The sequence below is a fragment of the Ixodes scapularis genome, unplaced genomic scaffold (genome assembly GCF_016920785.2).
Source record: "Ixodes scapularis isolate PalLabHiFi unplaced genomic scaffold, ASM1692078v2 PGA_scaffold9__187_contigs__length_104089568, whole genome shotgun sequence".
Classification (NCBI taxonomy): Eukaryota; Metazoa; Arthropoda; class Arachnida; order Ixodida; family Ixodidae; genus Ixodes; species Ixodes scapularis.
Window position 1 is genome coordinate 20,874,661 of NW_024609884.1, and position 21,494 is coordinate 20,896,154.

Here is a 21,494-nt window from a genome sequence, read left to right on the forward strand (position 1 = left end):
CCACTTCAGTTTCCCTTTAAGACTTCGATCTCCTCAACTCAAAAGTAGTAATGCTGCCAAGATTAAACAGGAAAAAGGGCCTTACCATAGAATCACAGTGAGTGCTCATCTGCTACCTTTGAAACATTTGAAAACTAAGCGAAGGACATATCGAGCGTCCACCCCAGACTTCTGATCCCACCTAGCTATCCAAGATGCTCCCCCACATCAGCTGCTTCTTTGATTACTCCGGTGCAAAGCGGTAAAGCCCATTCTGTCATGTGCTCCTCCAGCATTTTTTTGCTCTGGGACCTAACAAGCACCCATCCTCCAGTCTTCCAAGATTATCTCCAAACTTTGAGTGAGGGGGCACTTACTTGGTATTTTATGGTATGCTTTTCTTTTAGGCCACGTGCTACACAACTTGTGTTTTAGTTTTGCAGAAATTATGCTTTAAATATTTAGTCAATGTTAGCTGTAAGCAGACACAGTAATATATCAAAACAAATAATAATTTTAAAAATTCCACTTTAAAAGATATGCAGACTTAACTTTTAGACATACCAACTCCAGCATACCATGTACAGTGCTTCAAATTAAAACCATCTCGCTGAACACATTCTAGCCTCTGTGGCCCCAGAAACATACGACGGGATATAAATTTTCCCCGCTTGTTCAGTCAGCTCGCATACTGAGAATGAACAATGAAAATTGCAAGTTGGAAGGAGGAAATGCTAAAAATATGAAACCAGGAGTGACGCTCGTTCTATTGGTAGGGCACTAACCACAATGGAGAAGAGTGCCTATTGTCTGATATGTGAAAACCTTAAAAAATTTCAGCATGCACATTGGTCTGCACCTTCTCCCCTAACATTGTACAAGTTAGTGCTAGCCATCGGAGATCTTCTCATTTAACATAAAATGTAAAATAAATTGAGCAGATAATTTTTCTGAAAATAGGGAAGCACAAATGATTAAGTAGTGCAGCAATTTCACGAAACATACTAAATCAGAGCCAAAACAAGGCCTAAATTCACAAAAGATGCATTCTGCTGGGAAGTTTGTCCTTATGAATTATCCACAAAGAAGTCCTAGCAGCTATGATCCCAGCAGAAACAATGAATGCCACACTTGTGAAGAACTTGTGCTGCCAAATGTTCATCTCAAACTGAGATAAAACTATTTAATCTGTATTTGAGTCAAACATGTTGGGCTTTTCCACCAGCATTATTTGTACTACCAGCAATGTTCTCACTCCTTGAAAATACTCTGCGCAGGTAAATCTTACCAGTGGCCAATTAATGACCCGAAAGTGCCAGTTACAGTTCAAGACGCATTGATAACTCTGAAACACCAGAAATATACATGTGCATGCTGCTAAGCTGAAGACATGCCCTAAAGAACATTTCACATGGCGCAATATTCTCCACAAATGTGTGTAATGCTGCACAGGCATCATCATTTGTGCTGAGAAAGAGGGGATGATGCTTGCATGTCATGCCTCTATGACAGTGGTTCTCAAATGGGGCTCCGAGACCCTTTGGGGTATGCGAAGCCCTGCCTCATCATTTAAGCCTGACAATAAAAGTTGTATTTTTTCAGACTGAGAAGAAACATTCTAATTTTTGGGTGAGTTTTCTGGTGTGTACGTCAACGAGAGAAGTCTACTTCACATTAGCCCCTAGTTATATCCACTTATTAACTCATTATCATAATTAATGTATACCTTTCCCTTCCCCTCACCACGAACGGGGTCCATCATCATCTTCGCCGATCCACAACAAGTCCGCAAAACATCAATGGTTGAGAACCACTGCTCTATGACATTGTCCACAAGTTTCTAGAAAAAATTGCACCGTGTGAAGTATCCTTACCTCCCAAAAAGCAGTTATATATGTACTAGGTACCCCAAAAAAATGCTTCTGTATTTATCCCGTTGCTATACAGTCAAACCCATTTATAATGAACTGTATAAAACGCCTGGTTTCGTTTGATATTCACAATAATTTGTTATAGCAAAACCCGCTTGCAACACATTTTTACAATTTGTTATACGCACAGGGTGTTTAACACACTCCTAGATATGTCAAAGGCAGCAACAATGTTAGAATTTTTTTCACCACGTTCGACATGGCGGATGTTATTGTCCGACAAAGAATTTCACTATATGCGGAAACAGTGATGGTGGTTTCCTAGGAGGTGCGTTTAGACTTTATCTTACAGAGTTCAGCCAGCATGTGTTGGTTTTTATTTTTATTTGCAAGTTTTCCTAAATAAACCATTCAGTTGAAAGTTACGTTGCGTCCCGTCCAGATTTCCCTTCGTTTTGCCAGTGTTGTTTTGGCATATTGTCCAGTAATGACGTCCACTCTGTCCGAGAGCTGAAGAGCATGCCGCTGCTTTGTAGTCATCGTGAACCGCACCAGATCGCAGAACAAAATGGTAGGTTGCAGGAGGCCTAAGGAAACAAAGTTTACGATGCCAAGATAGTCTGCAGAGCATTGACTGCGTGCGTGGCCAAATTCTGCCTGTTCCTAAACCACCGGTAACAACGGAGTTGATCGGCTGAAAAGCGTCGTGGTTGTTACGAAATCTGAAACCTGATAGGGCCTTACAGCGCAAGGGCTTGACTAAGCGTAACTAAGTGGAGGCTTCATGCCGGGAGACGAGGAACCTCCATCTGCATTGCAAGGAAGCTGAACGGTGGAAGTGCCGGAGTTTGCATGTCTGCTGGTGGTCGTAAGTACTGGAAATTCTATATATCCATCGTGAAGTTCATTATGCGAGATATATTTGGCATGCATACCGATAAAATATATTTGCGTATTCTATATAGGGGTTAATTCGCTGTACCCGAGTTCGTTGTAATCAGGTTTGACTGTACATGCCAAGAAAAAAAATAACAACATGCAACTGCATACCAATCTGCAGTCTACTGATAACTATCGAAACGAGTATTTTTTTCGGCAACTTGTATAGGTTGTCACCCTGCATTCTCAAAACCAGCTCTGCCCTCTGCGTATTGCAGAGTGCCCTCGGATTAGCTGCGACTGCCGTCCTCCATTACGAGCCCGTTAACATAGTCCACGTGGCTTGACTTTGGTTGCAGTTTAATCGATCTGAAACTACATACAGGTATTTTTTCCAGACTTTGCACGGAATACTACAGGCTTTTTTTAAAACCAAGCTCTATGTTTGAGGCAGCGTTAAACCACCAAAACCGGTGAGTGCCATCTGTCATTAACCCTTCTTAGTAGCAGGGCATCCCCACTCAGCCAGGCTTTGAAACTGGCACCTTTCTTCCCCGCAATCATAGTTCTTCCCTAAACAAAACTATGAAACAACAATAGCCTGAAAGGCATTCCTAGGTCACCTTAAATCGGCTGTGCGCAAAGAAAGGTGTTGGCACGTTTTACTAGATATTGGTGACCGTGGGTGTCAGTAGTCGCCAGCTTCATCTTCGCTGAGTAGATCAACTGCCTGCACGCCTCGGCTGCTCAGACGACTGTGCAGTTGGTGCGGCACACTGTTCTTCAACCTGAGAGCACAGTTCACCCGAATGAGAACCCGTACTGGATTTCAATGCCCACAGACACTGGTGCTGGTAATAGCTTTCTTCAATTGGCACAACTGCCTCTCAGAACGATTCAGGAAGAGTGGGAAAACTCTGATAATCGTGCAACAGTTCCTCAGAACAGGCACTGGGACATATGCAAAAGGCCAGGTCATCGTCTTAAGAGAGCCATTTAAAAAGACAGTGAAAGAAAATTGGGTTAAAATTCCCTATACGGCATGCTGGGGCACTAGGGATCCAGCACATGATGGCAAGGAGCCAGAAACATCATTTTTGGTATAAAATATTAGGTTTTAATTTCTTCCGCTCCTTCAGAAAGCTTTCTGGCTTTACTGTGAACCTTCGAGGTCTAAAGGGCTTCAAACGCATCGTGGCCGAACGTGACTCACGAAGTACCGTGTAACCAGTTGGCTTGTATACTCGGTAACAATCAATTTGTCAGCAAATAATGGGGTTTGCATTTGTGCCCAATTAGTTTGGTGTCTGAAATTACCAAACTCTAAGAATGTTCGGAGCACAGCATGTGCTGCAAGCGGTGCTAATCCAGGCATGTGGCTACAATAAATACGTGTGGCGTGAGCTACAGGAACAACACCCGAGATCTTGCCATGCCTTGAGGATTTTGACTGGAGTTTTTTTGTACAACGAAGGTTGCTCAAAAAGTAATGCCCACATTTTGATTTCTCATTCTAAAATAAACATACCGTAATATCCCGAGAGACGACCCATCCCCAAGAGATAGCCCATCCCGATTTGTAGCAGGACTTTCTATTTTTCAATGGCTCAAGTTGAACTACCTTGTGAACACCGAATGTTAGCCTACCCCTTATTTTTACCTAATGTGCTCTCAGTTTTGAGTGGGCAATTTCTCGGGATATTACGGTAGCATAAAAATTTGCAGGACGCAACACTGATTTGATGTCTTCTGCATGCATCTGTGTATTTTTACAGTTGTCGTCCAGAGGAGGCTGCTATAGTAGTTTGTAAAAATGGTGTCCGTGTCTCACATGCATCACAAACAACAAGCAGTATTTTGATTCTTCGTGGTGGAGAAAGAAACCCTACGGTACATTCACGATCGTCTGCGTGCTGTGTATGGAAATTACGCAATCGATGGGAGCATCAGCGGACGCTGGGTTCAGAGAATTAACGTCTCAGAAAGCAGAGAAAAGAGCTGCATTATCAACCGTAATCGGGGCGCCCTTGCACCGCCACCAGCCAGACACACGCTAATGCATTATTGGTGCAGATCGGCGCATCACAAGTCGACAATTGGCCCAACAGCTTTCACTTAGCAGAAGCAGTGCAACAAAATTATTGAAGCCCTGAGATATTTGAATGGAAGCAACAAAACGGGTTTGTTGAAGCTGAAGCACAGACAACAAAGGAAAGCCATCTGTCCTAAACTGCTTATGTGCTGTTAACGCTGAGAGGGAGGCCTTTTTGTTCCTGAGCATCACAGGTGACAAAGCCTGGGCTTATCCTTTTGAGCCAGAGATGAAAAGGGAGTGATGGAAGGGCATCAACCGCAATCACCAAGAACAAAGACGTTCAAAATAAATCCTTCTGCCAGAAAAGTCATGATCACTGTCCTTTGGGATGTTCACGGAGTGATTTTTGGTTAATGTAACGGATGCCCAGGGGTGAAACAAGCAATGCAAACCATATATATCAAAACCCTCCAAAAGCTCAAGCACGGTTCACCAGCGTGTGCGGCCTAAAAGGAATCAAGGAGACATTTCGACCCAGCAGGACATTGCCTGCCCTCATACAAGTCTCAAAGAACCAGGAGGCAATTCCCAGATCTGGTTGGACTGTACTCCGCAATTTGATTTGGCACCATCAGATTTTCATTTTTTCAGACTACTGAAGAATGCACTGCACGGAACAAGGCTTCAATCTGCACTGGCATTGAAATGGGTAAAGATTATGTTGAAAGATAACATGTGTACAGGAAACATGAAGTGATACTCCGTGTGAATTTTATACACTTTGAATAGAGTTTTGGAGAAAACAAATGTAGGGCATTACTTTCTGAGCAACCAGATTCTGGACACACAAGTGTCCAGAATCTGGCTGCTTGACAGTTTTTGAATGAAACCATAATGATGCAGAGAAACATCAATTGACTGCATCAACTCCAATTGATTGGTTACTTGATCTCACTCTGGCTACTGCCAAAGTAGAACCTGAGTAGTACAAAAAATGGGTATAGTAATCAGTGATCAGTTGCACATTTTTATATACCGTATTTACTTGAGTAATAGCAGCACTATTTATGAACAAGGCCGTTGCCTCTGCTTCCCCGCAGAACACGTATACAGCCGACCATCGCGTTGGAAAAATAACATAGCAAATAACTAGATCGAGAGCATGATTCTACATACAAATGCATTCTTTACAGATGGCATCTTCGCGCGAAGACATTATTTCTGTCCTGGAGAACCGCCGGAATCATGCTGTCGATCACGGCGATTGGCAATCCGCATGCTCCGTGGAAAAGCGAACCCTCAGTGCGGCTATTACTCGAGTAAATATGGTAGTAGGGCCACACCAGTAACACCATGACGTTCAGGTAAGATGCAAAGCCTCAAGTTCAAGAGAAAGCTATCACCAATTACCTGTAGGGTGTCCGAACCAACCGTAGAAAGCAAGTTCTCTTGGCTTTAGGAGAGAGGAAAGGAAGAAAGAAAATAAGATTGAAAGAAAAAAAGTGAGTTAAAGCAGAAGCTTAAAGAGACGGAGCACTAATTGAAAAAATGTCAATAATAGTGAAATGCTATGCTGTACAATGTTACATGCAATTGCAATGAACACATATATATTAGGTAAAAACTTCCCACCACATAGAGTCATGCAGGCAGAGGTAAAGAAGCACACACCATTTAGTTTAGTTGGCACTTCTGGAACAATCTGACAGCACTTCACGCCTGACAGTACTAGCCCTTTCACCAAGAAAAGCATGAAAGTCGCTAGTCTTGGCGAGAATGACAATACACTCTTTGTGCAAAGTGCTGCCAGCCCTCAACCCAAGAGTAGCAAGTAGATGATGCAGCACACACTGCTTGACCATTGCAGGCATACTTGCATCTCAAATCTAGAAGACACTGCAACAGCAAAAACCTTTTCACGCACAAAAACCTCGCTATTGAGACTGTCCAGGAGAGAAAATCTGAAAACAAACACGAAATGCAAGGGACACCTACCTTGTCTGTAGGTGCTCTAGCTGAACTTGCAGCGTTTCAACCTGCTCCTGAAGTTCATCATTGCAACGTTGAAGCTTGCGAATGTTGTTGGTAGCACTGTCCACCTGCCAGAAAATTGTAATCTTGTAATCTTAGATGAACATTGTAATCTTAGATGCAGTTTGTACCACTTCTCAAGAACCTCAACACCTACGACTGGGCTAGGCCCTCGCAAAACTTGTGTAAAGCATACATCAACGGCCCCTAAACACAGGCGCACTCTGATCTTGAATGGCTCAAAAGCCAGTGGCTGAATTAGAAGTCTTTCCATCATAAAAATATTCAACATGTATGAAATATATCGTGCCTACAGAAATCGCCAACGGCAACCACCCACCTCATCTTCTGCAGTGGCTAATTCCTTTTTGAGCTCTTCGATGCGCCCTCGCAGCTTCTTCACCTCCATCTCATACTGGTCAGAGCGCCGCAGTGCATGCGACAGTTCGGTGCTTTTCTCTTGCAGCACTTTTTTTAGCTTGCTGTGGGCATGCTTCAGGTCCAGTAATTCCTGCAAGAAACAAAAGTCTCAAGACATCATGAGCATGATCAGCATTCCTCAAGCTAGTCAACTATCTATGTGGCAATGTGGAGGCCCGCAAAACGGAAACTCGAAATCAAATCATGCGGAGCAAACCACACGAGTAGAAAGCTATCACAAGAAGTGCACCCTAGGAGAAAAAGGGTGAGCAGATGACAAACAAGCGACTTGAAAAAGAATGTTGGATGATGCAGTTATCACAAGTTAGCCTAATGCATGTTATGTTAGCAGGAGCATGGAGTCACACCTTGGTACGGTGCTGAAGCTCTGCCTGGACTGTCCTGAGGTCTGAAGTGGGGCCAGCAGGCTGGGCCTTGCGCTGGAGGCACTCCTGCAGCTCTTGCAACGAGGCACGCAGATTCTTGTTGTCCCTCTCCAGGGTCAACTTCTCTGTCTCCAGACGTTCCCGGCGACCCCACTCCGCCGCATTCTCTCCCTGGAGCTGCACCAGCTGGCCAAGCAGGTGGCATTCCAACGTGCCATGGAGCAAGGTAGAAGATCATAAGTAAAGTTAGAAACTACCAGGCAAGGCAACACAAGCTAGAAGCACCAAGTAGTGAGGTTAAGAAATCTGAGCCCTCCATTAAAGTTGCCTCATTAAGGAATACCAAAATTATTGAGCAATGAGTATGGCAGTGAAAGGTTAATTTATGAGCCTTGTGCAACTGCACAAGGTTCGTAAGGTATAGAGTATCTGTCATTCTTACATAGAATGATTTGTTTTAACTATATAAAGTGCCTTCCATGCAATCCATCATGTGACAACCCAAAGTTGGATCAGTTCTAAGTGGGCGATATTACAAATGATCAGACCAAGATAACATTTATGAATTGTTCACAATACATACTGCACAAACTGGCCACTAAACATAGCTTTAGAGGGCTCATGGATAGACCAGAATACCATGGGGATAAATTTCTGACCTGCATACAGTCCGGACTAACAAGCTAGACTCAGTGAAAAAGACACAACATCTATATAGTCTACGACAGGCTAGGAATGAAGCGGAAAATGCCCCTTAAAGTGATTCATATCACTCAACCAGTCAACCGCTTCCACTGATTTCTTTGATGTATCCGACGCTTCAGCTTTATGAACAATCTTTTATCATAACGAAAGTGTGCACCGTTGGCGAAATGGCACCATGCTTCCCAGAGTGATTTTTCTGCTCTTTATCTACCCGGGTTTACGCTGTTAAGTCCAGCACCAGCTTTATCCGTGGTAGTTACTGTGTGACAACGTGAGAATCCAATAGTTATGTGGCTGTCAAAGTGTTCAATGTGCCTGCTTGGTCGAGCGAGTAGACCTAGCAACCACCAAGACAACAGTGGATGCGCTTCATTGGCACCAAGGGCTTTTGTTCATTCATTTGCTGCTCACTCCTATTTAAAGTTACATCACAAGACTGTTGCGGTATGAACGTTTCTTCGCAATGGCTCCTGTGAGGTGACGAAAATTCAGCAGTCATCAATATTGATACGGTATGCAGTGTGAGATGCTCAAGTGACAACACCATCATGCTGCCTCACCAGTCTCTGTCTGCTTCTCTGCTGGCTTTAATAAATAAAGAATGCCTACTGAAATGACGCCTTCAAAGCATTATTTATTCATCTGTGAAACATGGCACCCTTCCCAAGTCTCGTCGTTGCTATCACACCCACGGTAAGTCAGGTAAGCAATGATTGCCTCGTCCTACAGCTGCGACAGATAGCGGCATAGTAGGAAAAAGTTACATTTGTGTCCTGCTGTTATCGTCTACGACATCAGGTAGAAAATATTCTGGAACCTCTTTCGTATTGTGTAATGTAACGCAGGTACCTTCGACACCTCACGACGATGTTGTCCTGCTCGATCAACGGCGAGCTTTGCTCCCTAGATGCGCAGCTGATACGTTTCTAATGTCACCGTCGTGGAGACCGCGACGCACTATTCTTTCGACCACGAAAGGATTGGAAGCGAGCGCATTACACCTGTGACAGAGCATGCACTGCATTCTTAACCGTCACTGACCATGATCACAAAAGAGGGGAGCCAAATGAGGGTTACCTGAGCCCTGAGTTCGGTCAATCGCTTGTCAAGGCAGGTGCGGCCACTAGCCTCATCTTCAAGGTCGATTCGAATGCACTCCAATTCATCTTGATGCTCTGCTTTCACCTGGCTCAGCTGTGCCAAGAGAATGACCGAGGTGAGAAGAGCTTCGAGTTAAGCAATAAGACACAATGTCCACCAATATCAGTCATCAAAGTTTTTAAGAAAAGAAAAAAATTTAGGGGACCACTAGCTTCGACTAAACAAAAGTCACAGTTTAAAGCCTTCAAAAAACCAGTTGTAGAGTTATCCCCACAGCATCATGTAGACTTGGAGATCACCATTTTTAAAAAGAATATCACATTTTATGTATTGGACAATGTGGCCAGAGCTTAATGCTTCGAGACAGTGTGATTAAAATATCCTATACAGTCGACTCTTATTAATTCAAACTTGAGGGGGGCCGAAAATTTGTTTGAATAAAGCAAAGTTTGAATTATCAGGAGTTTCTTCCCATAGAGATGCATAGGATGGGACCTGCACGTTAGTTTGAATTATCCAAAAGTTTGAATTAAAAGATTTTGAATTAATGAGAGTCAACTGTACTTTGTTTCATCTTGTGTTGAAAAGCAGCAAAAGGCTAGGGGCTGTGACACGGCCCTGGCAAGGCATTCTTACGCATCGCAAAGTACACTTCGATCCCACTTTGGACGGTCCACATAAGTCGAGCTCTTAGCGTATCGCGCTAGGATTTACTACGGGGGTGTTTGAAGGTGGTGGAAGCTTTCACTAAAATTGTGGAAAGATTAACTCACCTAAATAAATCACGAAAACACAGTTTTTATTAAAATATTTTGCATGCACAGTGCACCCCAAACTTAACGCTGTCACTGGGTTCCCAAACATTGGGCTCGTGTCGGCTACTTACTGTTACATTTGTCACCACAACGTTCAGGGTGCCCTCTCAGAATGGGATAGAAATCGGAAGTCCAAACATTCTTCAGATAGTTCAATTGGCCGCCGCAGGGACTGTCAGAAACGGCAGATGCCGTGGCGGCTTTAAGTTTGAGGCGCATTGCACACTTAATATAAACACTCACATAATATTTTGTGTCATTGTGGCACTTATTATTTGGGACAAATGAAGTGAAGAATAGGTTTTCCATTTCACCAATTTTTCAGTCATAATAAATGCCAGAATAGCCCAGAATGATTTTTTTTTTTACGATTTTGAGTAAAAAAAGTTTAGTGATAATTTTTGCATAGACAAAACCAGTTTTTATTTTCTTTCTTTTGACTCTGGAGGTCTCATGTATTCATACTCTCAATTAATGAATGCACTACCTTCGGGCACCTCTGTAGTAAATCCCAGCGCGATACATTGAGAACCCTTTGAGAACCAAAGTCTTTGACGCAGTAGTGCGTCAAAGACTTTGATAGTACAAAGCGCGTAGCCTTTGTCCTGAACGTAAGGTTTGTGTTTTGCACCCGTGATACATAATTTATGTTTTAATGAAGCTCTCGTACATGGTATTTAATACATAAATAGGTAGCATGCTTGGAGAAACTAGACTTCTGGTTGGCAACGTTGTCGTTGCTGTCACGTTAGTTTATTCAACATTTATCGCACCATGGCCGATATGACGTACTGCAAAGGAAGATTTCTTCAGAATGAAAGTATTCTATTTAAATGTTATTATGTACAAACTGAACCTGAGAAAGATTATTGGAACATATAATTTGAACTTTAAAACGACCTTGCAGTCTGTTTAAAATGTCACCTGACATATGTAACTGTGCCAACTGCACTCTCGCTTTTGTTCGACGTAATGGCCATAGAATGGCACGTCCATCTCCATGAGGGGCTCTTGTGTTTCTTTGCTTAAAGACAATTTAACAAAAAATCTGCATATAGAAGAGATGCACGGCAAATCGTGCTCAACGTGTCCTGCAAACTTCGTTCTGAGCCTTCAAGCGAGTCGTACAAAGCAATTATTCAAAGAATGTTCGAGCTGTGGTGAATGCGAAAAAAAAAGAGCCAGTGGCATTGTGTCGCCAGTAAAAAGATGTTCATTTGTCAGTGCCAGATGCCTTTATAGCCATCGCAAAAAGGACAAAATAACTTTGTTCCGCCGCGTGTACTTCGTCAGTCACCTCCCAACAGCTCTCTGTAGCATAGTGTTATTAGTCGGTATTGGCACTTTCAAATCCAACACATGAGCCCTGCCCTGCGAGTCCATGCAGGTGAGACATTCTGCAAGGGTGTTAGGTTGGAGTCAATGTTCTATTTTCCAGGCCTACCCGGTCCGTTGCGCGACGGAAAAGACTCTCATTTTCCGTGTGTGGCACAAGTAGTGAAGCAAAGTTTCTGCGGACCCTGCTTCCGCTCTACGCACAAGACCTCTACGTCGGTGCCGTAGGTACCGTCCCGCCAATCCCACTCACAAAATGGAGACTGCAAAGCCGCACATCAACTTCAGTACGTCAAGAGATTTTAGCCATGATAACCGAAAAGATGCCGAACTTGAGCAGTAAATCAAGCGAAGTGTACGAAGTAAGAATTTTCTCGAACACAGCAAGCAAAAACGCTTCATCTGCACCGCGTCCACGCCAGACTTCCAAGAGCGCCATTTTAACTCGCGCGTCGATACAGACCAAAGGAGCCAGGGAACGTCGCTTCTAATCTGGTGCTTGATTGGATGTGAAGGCCCCTAGCCTTCCGCTGCGGCTCAACACGAGATAAAATGAAGTGTAGTCATGGACAGAATGAGAACGGCAGGATGTGTCTTTCAAATGCCCGGCCTCCAGCATGTGCTCCATGCCTTGCGTTGTGCCTTGGCTGTGCACATGCGCTCGAGGTGCACGAGACGCCGAAGCGTTGCCGAAGGTAACAAGCTCGCGCTGGAGGCGGCAGAGGTTTCTCCCTGTTGTGTCAGTGGACTTAGCAGAAACCTAGAAAGCCCCCATATTTTTCGGGCAAAGACCGTTACCTCCTTCAAGGTGTCCTGCCGGGACTTCCGCAATTCATCATATTTGGCTTTGAGCTGGCCCAGTTCTGTCGCCTGTTTTTCGAGCATTTTGGCCAGCTGGTTTTTTTCCCTAAACGACAGAACAAACAAAAAACAAAGTTGACATAATATTTTCTTTTGGGGGGGGGGGGGGGGGGGGGGGGGGGGGGGCATTTAAAGCAATGAAACATACATAGAAGGTGCCCCAAGTGACACGCACAAACCTTTAAAAACAAGACGGAGCACTTCACGTGAATGAAACAAACTATATATGTTCTCAGCGAGTGTCTCGCGAAAGTGTATTTATTTTATTGGGCCTAATTAATTAATTAGTTAAAACTAATTAGCTAACTTTAAAACTGGAAAGTTGTAGAATACCCTAAGGAACCCCAAATTAGGCGTTTGCTACATGGTACGCCTTACGAGCTCCTTTTTTCCAACCTAAAAAAGAATACCACGTGATAATTTGCCCACACGCAATGACTGCAGAACTCTCAAACTTGCTCGGAAGGAAATCCACCTTATCTCTGGTGTGCTGCCGAGACAGGGTTTCAGGCCTATCTCGAGGCCAACACCATTACAAAATTCCGAGATAAGCTATGCATATCAACTGATGGTGGGTGCTCAATACATCCGCAACGGAAAATGTTCAAGGTAGCCGTAACTCACAGACACATCACCCGACTCATTGATCAGCTTCCTTTCATCACAAGAAGATTGCAATGCAGTTTTTATTGGAAAAACATTGTTGGAGTTTCTAATAAAGGCTTATTATTTTACAGACCATTGAAAGTTTGCTGTAAAATTTAAATCTAATAATCCAAGCTTTCTTCATTTGTTTTGTCTCAGAAAAAAATTAATTTTTTTCATTCATGTGAAACCAACTGAGAGAATCAATTGGCTCATTTAATAGCTGCACAATTTGGAAATTTTGAGAAAAATACTGATGCTCCCTCCAAAATAACTCTGCATAATCAAAAACATTACATTTAATAAACTGCATAGATAGGCCACATACGCCACAAAATTATTTTTCTCCGAAAAACAAAATCAACTGCTAATGCAATATTCACACCACGAAATGCAATTCAGATGGAGCTGTGGATGGAGCGTGTGGGCCAATTCTATTCTCCACCTTTCTCTTGCGTCTTTTCACAGCATATGAAGAAATTTTAAGAGGTCAAGACACAGTGACCATATCCTTCTTTCTTTTCCAGCCAATGGGTGGCTCATAAAATGACTCCTGTTTTGACATCACAGTGACGTTGGCCTCAAAATAGAAGTCATTTTCTAAACAACGCGAACGAGCAGAGGAAATCGCTCCATACCCGAAATGCATCTAGTTGAGTAAATATTGCATTCACTTTCTTCTTTTCTCGGGGAGGGGGGGAGGGGAGATGTATTGTGACATACATGCCCTATCCAGGTAGTTTTAAGAAAAAGTATGCCTTGAGTGTGCAGTGTTTCTTGAAGTAAAAATACATTTACAATTTTTATCCAAAGTTATCACCCGCAAACCCGCAACCATTATATTTTAACATTCCAACGATATACATGTCGCAAATACTCTCGCACAATGCACAACACAAAGTAACATTCATATTCCTGGACAGATAGAACACACTCTGTTTCACAAACGAATCATAGCCACTCCAAGGGGCTGCGGCAAGGCATCGACACTCCTAACCGGGTTTACCAAATTCATGAGGCTGCGCTTCACTATTTCAAAATGAGCACGAGTAAATGAATGCAAGGACCACTCACTGCCTCTCTGCCAGAAGTAGCTTGGCCGCCTCATCCAGCCGCAGCTGCAGCAGCGGTGTCCGCTGATCCGTCTGCTCAGGGTCCCTCTGGGACAGGAGTCCGTTGGTGGCCTCCGCGTCTAGCAGCTTCTCCAGGTGCTCCAACTCGGCATGGGTGGCCGAAGAAGCCGTCGACGAAAGCTGCACCTCGTGGTCCACACTCGGAGGATCGTCGGCGATTCTGGCCAGGGATGGGGAAAACAGAAAGAACAGCTGAAGGGCCTGCCCAAAACAGTGCACGTTCGTTTCAAGTGTACAGCACACGTTGGTACCTTATGCAATTCTTCTAAAGAGGAAAAACATAAAAATAAATCAATAATATACCATCCACAAAAAAATAGAACAAAGGATTAATTAGCCCCCACCTGAGGTAATCAAGTTCTCGGCGCAGCTGGTCCACCTCGGCCTCCAGCTCTTGCTTATCGCGCTTGAGGGCTGCTGCCTCCTTGGTGGCTGCGTCCACCCTCCCTCGAAGCAGGCGCACATCCTCCCGCGCTTTGTTGCGTTCTGTGCGCACCTTGCTCCACTTCTCACGCCAGTTGGCTGTGCAGTCCGACCACCTAAAGTATGAAAGCACCATGCATCCTAGACTCACCTGCCATTTGACTTATCATGACAAAACGCAACAGATCATGAGACAGTAGCTGAGTGCAAAGAAGCCGAAAGCTTTATAGTCTATACTCTGTTTCAGCATAACTTGTCAAATGGCAAAAGCTAAGGCGTCCTTGAGCCAATCAGAGCGACGGAGTGAAGCCAGCTAGAGTAGCGCATTCCTTCTCCTTTCACCACCAACTCCAGAAGAAGACACAGGCACAAAATAATCCAAAGCACTTGCAGGGTGCACTTGCACACTTCTGAGGGAGAGGGTTACCACCGGCACACTCCGTGCCAACGTTGGATGCTGCTGCGTCTCTTGAAAGAGCAATGATCACACTCCGCAATACTTGGAGATCAAAATGGAAGACCATTGCGCTACTCTGCTCCATAAGTGGAGCACATACTGTGTTCCACTTGCTTCCACATGCACTGTCCACAGGCAGAGTGCACTGCAACGATACCGGTGTCATGTGCCTCACTCTGATTCTCCAATTGGCTCGCTGGGGCCGTAGCTTTTGTTGTTTGACATGTTATGATGAAACGGAAGTATACAGAGCCAAACCCACTGAGTAAGCCAAAAGGCCCCAGATAAAATCATATTCCGTGCTTCTTACAAAATAACAACATTTTCTGAGGCATCAATGATGTGACAGTGCAGGATTTAGGAAGCAGATGGCGACGCATGGCAAAAGAATGAATTGAAAGAAGTGAAAGAGGCCATTTTCTTCCCACAAAATGTGGTTAGTAGTTATGCAGGTTGGTTGTCGGAGGAACCAGGGATAGGCAGTATTCCAAATACAACTATCGCATCTTCTGGTGCATAGTCCGCAGGTGCAAATTTGAGGTCAAAAATAAGTTTTTGCTTAGATAGTCTGCACCCGGTGTATAGTCCGCACTTCATGCCTAGCCCAAACGTAAAAATTATCATATGCAGCCTACCTTGACAAATGCCTGCTGTATTAGCTCACAGAGAAGCTTGTATCGTACATAAATCAACATTAACATACTCTGTCCTTCATAAAATCCTTCCCATCTTGTCACAGTAAACAATCTAGAAAAAAACAAATACTTGTACAGTCCGCACCTGTAGATTGTCCGTATCGGGCAAAGTTTCAAATTTTAAACATGTATAGTCCGCGGACTATAGTTAGAAAATTACGGTATTTGAAATATGTATTTAAAATACTTTGAGTATTTTGTGCTTCATATTTAATAACATAGTGGCTAAAGCATTTGTCAATAAATACTGAAAATTGAGTACCGTATAAACTGGAGTATAGGGTGAACCAGAATATAGGTGGATTCCCTAATTTACATGTTGCAAAAAGCGAAAAAAAGTTTTTATGGCAAGAAAATGCACCCTTACCCTGGTAACAAAATTGGCCAAGTATATGGAAGGACGAGGAAACACGGTACATCAGTTTAATTGCTTCGCAAGCAATAAAACATGAAGTGTGCGAGCATTACTTCTCAAACCAACGAGCAGAAGTGAATTATGACCATCGTGACAAGTGAACAAGCGCTAGGCGATTGCAAAAAAAACTAGATGGCGGCTTCAGCCACCCAGAGACGCGAGATTATTTTAGTTTTTCCCCTAATGACCGGTATATAAGACGAGGGTCGACTTTTTCAGGTCCATTTTCAAAAATAAATTCAACCTACATTCTGGTTTATACGGTATTTCAAATACTGCCCAAATACAATTTCTGACATCGTTCTCTGCAATCGAATGTGATGTTATGCACTCTTCATGATGGGAGTCATATACAAAGAGCATGAAACTTGTAGTGCTTTGCTCATAATAAGCATGGAAGAAAAAAAGAAAGAGAACAGGGAATGAACGGAGTGGGTACAATTATTGGCTTTTTGGTTGGCCGATTTAATTTTTTAGACTTTGCATTAACGACATGTTGTTTGAAAAGGCTTTATTGCTTGAACTGAGCAATCCAGATTAAACTCATACAGAATGCATTGTGTTTCCTGATATTGTACCTGCCTATATCTTATGACAAACAAATTTTTTTTAGAGCTGCAACTTTCTTCAGCGTTTGACTCTTGGTATATATGTAGGGTGTCTGAAGTCACCAGGCTCTATCTAAAATGGACAGTAAAAATTGACGCCTGCTTGGAGCAATCTAAACATTTCGTCAAAGGTGCACTTCACAGGTCCGTTTTTTCTTGTAAAATTACAAAGCGTAGCTCTCTTTCTGTTACAAATAGGGCCAAAACACTTGCCAGGGTCAACGGCAGACGGCGACGCAGATGACAGAGTCGAGCGGCAAGGCACGTTTGGCGCACCCTTGATAGATGGTGCTACCTCCTTATCAAGACAGCTCGCGACGACCGTGATTTACTCAAATGAAGATAATCTTTTTGTAGTGTACCTTTGGTTTAAAAATAAATGCGGAAACTAAAAGCAAAGCTTGAAGTTAATAAAACAAAAAAACAAAACAAATGTGGTTACATAACGAAGAAGTTCTTGCTACTGACAAAGTTTGTCTGCGTGTCGTCTGCTTTCTTTCGCTGGTCGGCTAAACCTTCCGACCGTAAAGCCCCTTCATTTTTCCAAAGTAGCGCAAGGTTCGTCGATGCACGAGGCACGTGCAACATGCAGCCCTTGGGAAGATCATGGCGACACAGCGCAGCACTGGGCCAGATTTCAGAGGCACGTGGCACGTGCCTCTTGTGACGCCATCTATCAATATGTGCGCCAAACTCGCCCCGCCGCTCATCTCAGTCGTCTACGTTGCCACCCACCATTGACCCTGGCAATTTTTGGCCCTATTTTCTACAGAACGAGAGCTAAGTTTTGTAAATCTGCAAGAAACATCGGGCCTGTAAAATACACCTTTGACGAAAGGTTTAGACTGCTTCGTGCAAATGTCAACTATTACAGCCCATTTTAGATAGAGTCTGGTGACTTCAGATACCCTATATATAAACTCCACTCGATATTTGGGCAGTCTTTTTTTACCCGGAATTAAATTTAAGTCTAAGATGTCAGACTATGGGAACAAAATGTATTCGTAAAAGTATTTGAAGATGATCAAATGCTTTCTCATTTTTATCTTGTACTTCAATACTTTTCTAAAAAGTGCAATGGACTTGTAATTAAATACATTCTTGTAGAAGTATTTTATGTTTGTATTTCGATACATTTCTGGAAGTATTTTGCCCATCCCTGCGAGAAACTTTAGGTGAACCAGGTCTTAAAAAAAAAAAGCCATCTGTAGAGACTGACAGGCATCCCCAAAGGGAGAAAAGTCCACACCAGCGCATAGTCTTCTCCATCTGGGCAGCTCTGGCACGGGCCTCTTCCAGCTCCCGCAGACGCAGCTCTTCCTTGGCCTCCCATTCCGGGTCAGAGGGCCGGTAGCCGGTCTCACGCTTGACATGCGAAGACATGCTCTCCCGGCATGGACCGGATTCAAGCCTGCGGAATCACAGGGGATCAGTGGTAGAGTAGGTTAGTGCACAGTACTTTGGAGCACATAGAGCAAAAGCTCAATAGTCAACCCAGTATGTTTCAATCTGGATGAGCATCGTACCGGCGTGAGCTCGTGTAACCGCTACTGGGTGGTGCATGTTAATTAAGAGTGATTGGCAGGTGCACTGCAAACTTCCTACGGTCTGCATGTCCATACAATTTTACATTTTAATTTTGTTTTGGGGGGTCTATCAGGGCTGTCAGCCTGTGCGCACTACAGCAGAAGTCAACAAGTTACGCCATAATATGCTTTCAATGCCTAGTCATCACTTAATGACGTCTTGCTCTAAGCCAGTGCTATTGCAGTCAGTGCTGAACAGACAGTTCCGCAGTCACACCGTATGTAAGCTATTTGGCGAGCAAAGAGACAAGCGACGGCAACCCGCTTCGCTGACTCTCGGTCAGTCGCGCGACGAGGCAAACTGCACGAAAGCTATTGAATTAAAATTAACTGTTGGGCTAGTTGGATAAGCATCTTGTCCTTTGCGCTTTTGTAATTAAGACGCATGAAAACGAAGGCAGCAAGTGACCAAGGTGATGAGAGACGTTCTCTAGAATTCCAAAAACCGAGCGACGCGACGAGCGACACCGAGATATCTCCGTCGCTCGCAGCTGAACCGCCTGCGGGGAACACATCAGCGGCAAAAACGGGCGCCGCGCGCCGATTAACATAGCAACAGCCCAAGACGCTGTGTTGTGGACCTATGCCAGGCCGCACGTCACAGCGTGCGCGCAAGTTGCCGTGGAAACTGCCGCGCGGTGCCCGTTTTGGTCGCTCATGTGTTCCCTGCTTATTGCGACGAGACGAGCGACAGGTCAGCGACGAGCGACGGAGATTTCTCACTGTCGCTTCTCGCGTCGCCCGGTTTCGGGATTTCTAGAAAACGTTTCACTCATCGCCTTGGTCGCTTGCTCCCGTAGTTTTCATGGACCGAGCGACAGCGAAGCGGGTCGCCGTCGCTTGTCTCGTCGCTCGCCAAATCGCTTACATGCGGTTTAACTTCATGGTAATGTTAAACAGACAGCACTTTCGTGCGATAAAAGCTGCGCATTTCTGATCAAGTCAGTATTACTAAGGGACTTGCGAGCGGCTGGTCTGAAAGCTGCAAGACTCAGTACGATACTCGTTATGTTAACACAGATCGACACACGGACGCTGAAACGTATCGTTGAAAGTTCGCTGACGGATTATTCCAGTAAGGAAAAGATTTATTTTTCTTTTTTCAAGTCGCGCTACGAAATGACACACGACGAATCGATCGCGAAGGTAAAAAATTGCGTACATAAACAAAACAAAAAAAAAGAACAGTTAGGGTCAGCCGAGACACGTTCCCGACATTTGATCCCTGTTTTACAATACAATTACACTTTGCTTTGTCACGAATGCTTATTATCTGCTTGACTGCTCAGCTGCAAATGCTCTTGCAAATCCTTACCAGTAAAAGATGTCGCGAACTCCGTGGCTACGTTTGGTTCAATGAACTTTATACACCACGACCCCCGGAGTGGCAAAAAACACAGACAGTAGCTGGTCTCGCATGATATGTCAATGCGTTGGATCACACACCACCACCACCACCACTACCTAAGTCAAATAAGAGAAGCGCAAAACAAATAAACGCAGAACAAGCGCAGGATACAAGTTCACCGAAGCAGTAATGCACTGACAAGCAGCATGGCTGACATAATAGTTCATTATATCAGATGCTATAGGGGGCGCTTTAGTACTGTCGCTTTTTTTTTTAATAAATAAAACCAACGAGCTTGTTGAATAAAACTACCTACTAATTGATAGTTTGATTTATTAAATATGGCAAATTAATCAGTTTTCATAAACTTGTCTAAATGGAGGCATAAATACTGGTCATGCGGAGCATTTTTGTTTTCCTCCGCGGCTAATTTTTGTTTTCCGCGATCGGACGATCGCCTTTCCTTCGTTTATTTTCGTTTCATCGGTTTCGTCGAACACCGTTTATCGAATCGTTCGATGCCGTTTCATCAGCTTCCGCACTGCCGATTTTGGGAGCGTTACTTATGCAGGTTTGCTACCAAAATTAACTAGGGGTTCTTTTCGCTTTGTGCTGTTACATTTTTGCTACCACAATTTACTTTGGGCTGATAAGCGTGGCCACGAAGCTCGATGCCGATTGGTTAATGGGGGAGGTCACGTGACCAGACGTGTAGGTGAGGTGCTCGACCACCTGTGCACACTGAGGGAGTGAGGTAGAGGAGCTCGAGAGTATGGAAGATCGCCTAGACTCAACTATCAAGTATACACGCGGTATCTGCATGGTAAACTAGTTTATCTAATGAAGAGTGCCTGTGAGAGTATCACTAAACGTTTGTGATGCTACGAATGGCATTCCATGAATCGGCGTTTGATGAAATGGCATTCGACGAAATGGCCTTCCATGAAATGTCTGGACCCAGTGGAATCAAAGTTTCACAAAATTGCACAAAGTTGACCTTCAATGAATTCACGACTGCATCAAGGAACTGTTTTAATGGGCAGTGTATACTTTAGGACGTGAACTCCACAATTATGGAGAACACTGCACAGAACCTTTAGCAGGCATAAAATCCGAGGTTAAAAAATTAAAGGTAGCAATAGCAATAGTTTGTCGAACATTTCATTGACAGATTGTTTCCTCGAAACTGCAACATTTCAATAGAAATGTCGCAGTGTCAAATCGAAAGAGTTTTTCGTGCACATCACCTTCATTGCCAGCATCTGGATAGTAGCCGAGCTTGCCAAACCCTTGGCAGTTCTGATGAGCCATGGTGCAAGGTCGGACCCGAGATTCCCTCGAGCGAGTGAAGCAAAGCGAGAGGTGAACACGCATAGCTTGATTTGTTTGGAAGCCTAGAATTGGGGTTTGCAATTTCGCTTCTGCCCTATTGGAGCCGCCTGGGCAATTCCGCTGCAGTACATTATGCTTCCAGCTAATGTAATAGTCAGTAACTCAGTCCAATCTACCAGCTAAAATAAAATGTTGACAAAATATTGCAGGAGCATGCGTCCACGAAACATCAGTGTCAACAAAACATATTTCCATAAAAAGTTGTCCAAAAACTATATTCCCACAAAATGATAGACCCTAGAGGCAGATACCCCTTGTTACCCACAAGTGCACTCTCCAAGGCATAATTTTTATGAAGCGAGGAGAGCTTAGAAATGACCTACCCTACGACTTTCCCAAAAACTTGCAAATCTGCTTCAACGCGAAGCATACAC

At 43.9% G+C, this 21,494-nt stretch overlaps 1 protein-coding gene across 2 annotated transcripts; it reads right to left on the reverse strand.

Moving 5' to 3' along the window:
• Nucleotides 1-1,148: 1,148 nt before the first annotated feature.
• On the reverse strand, nucleotides 1,149-19,958 carry LOC8050905 (coiled-coil domain-containing protein 102A). Of its 2 annotated transcripts, XM_029969015.3 has the most exons (11): nucleotides 19,696-19,958; nucleotides 18,044-18,205; nucleotides 14,541-14,735; nucleotides 14,138-14,356; nucleotides 12,356-12,464; nucleotides 9,384-9,500; nucleotides 7,584-7,787; nucleotides 7,136-7,306; nucleotides 6,760-6,863; nucleotides 6,175-6,217; nucleotides 1,149-3,517 (listed from the first exon to the last, which is right to left on the reverse strand). In XM_029969015.3, exons 2-11 carry the CDS (start codon nucleotides 18,175-18,177, stop codon nucleotides 3,452-3,454), a joined length of 1,362 nt encoding a protein of 453 aa, XP_029824875.2. In that variant the 5' UTR covers nucleotides 18,178-18,205; nucleotides 19,696-19,958; the 3' UTR covers nucleotides 1,149-3,451. The 2 variants fall into 2 exon arrangements, with proteins under 2 accessions (XP_029824875.2, XP_029824876.2); XM_029969016.2 differs by lacking the exon at nucleotides 6,175-6,217 and having other exon boundaries at nucleotides 19,696-19,937.
• Nucleotides 19,959-21,494: the final 1,536 nt, after the last annotated feature.